At 31.1% G+C, this 1,201-nt stretch overlaps 1 protein-coding gene across 1 annotated transcript; it reads right to left on the reverse strand.

The window, feature by feature from the left end:
- Positions 1-207: 207 nt before the first annotated feature.
- LOC139860507 (monothiol glutaredoxin-S4-like) lies at positions 208-516 on the reverse strand. Its single transcript, XM_071849262.1, has one exon. It carries the CDS (start codon positions 514-516, stop codon positions 208-210), a length of 309 nt encoding a protein of 102 aa, XP_071705363.1.
- Between the last annotated feature and the right edge of the window lie 685 nt (positions 517-1,201).

Raw genomic sequence — 1,201 nt, forward strand, 5'->3', positions numbered from 1 at the left:
TATTACTCTCAACTATATATAGTTAGAAACCAAAAACATAGGAGAGCTGATACAAAATTGGTACCTAGGTAGCTAGTACTAGTAGCCTCATGGATCTTATATATAATCTTGATCAAAATCAAATGATATGATCATGTCTCAATGTTTACACCTAAAATTGTGCTTCGTTACATACTAAAATTATGTTGTTTCAGGTATTTAAATTGATCAAACCCATAAAGCTCCAGCCTTGATGAGCATGGGCTTCAAACCCATTTTGAGTTGAAGACTCATAATCTCATTAGCTCCACCAACCAACTCACCACCAACAAAGACAGCAGGAACCGTACTACACCCTAGCCCAGACAAAGCCTGCTCTATTTCTCGGCCTCTCGATATCTCATCAAGCTCGAAAACCGTAGGGTTCACACCAAAGTCATTAAAAAGAGACTTAATTGTGTGAGACAAAATGCTAGAACTCTTACCGAAGATGACCACAGGCCACTCAGAAACCATTCTTTTCACTGATCTGTCCATAATTTGCACATTAAAATTTGGAATTAAATGTTTAGAAGATTGTTAGGTTTGTGTTAGTTTGTTTTATGAAATGTGGGTGAGAATGGAGAGTTATATATAGAGTTTGAGAGGATTGTACGTAGAAAAAAGAGAATGTTTTTTATGATATTTGTATGCATTGTGCATAGTTGATAATAATACATTGGCAAAAGTATATATAAATATTGGATATTAAACGCGTGAAGATCCTATAAGTTAGGATTAGATATTGTATATCTTTTATTGTTATTTGTGCATGCATTTTAATTGTGGGAACGGCCATTCTCGCATGTATTGGTTCACACTTAGTCATGTGTTTACGTAATGAAGACCGGCGGCGAGTCTATGTGTCTAGAACGGTGAAAGCATTACTAATCACTATGATTGTGATGATTTTCTTGAAATTTGTAGTTTTTTTACACTAGTATTTGTAGTATGGGTTAGCAAATGAAAACTTATTGAAGGTACGGTGGTATTTAAAAAATATTTATCATTGATTATTGTCTTTTAATTTAATTATTAGATTAGATTAGATTATTATTATTATTAAATTGAAACTAAATTTAAAACTTTATTTTAGAACTGTTCACTTACAATACATAATTTAAAAGCTTTGTTTTAATGTTTATTATAAATATAAATATAAATATAAATATAAATATAAATT

This window comes from Rutidosis leptorrhynchoides, chromosome 1 (genome assembly GCF_046630445.1).
Source record: "Rutidosis leptorrhynchoides isolate AG116_Rl617_1_P2 chromosome 1, CSIRO_AGI_Rlap_v1, whole genome shotgun sequence".
Lineage (NCBI taxonomy): Eukaryota > Viridiplantae > Streptophyta > Magnoliopsida > Asterales > Asteraceae > Rutidosis > Rutidosis leptorrhynchoides.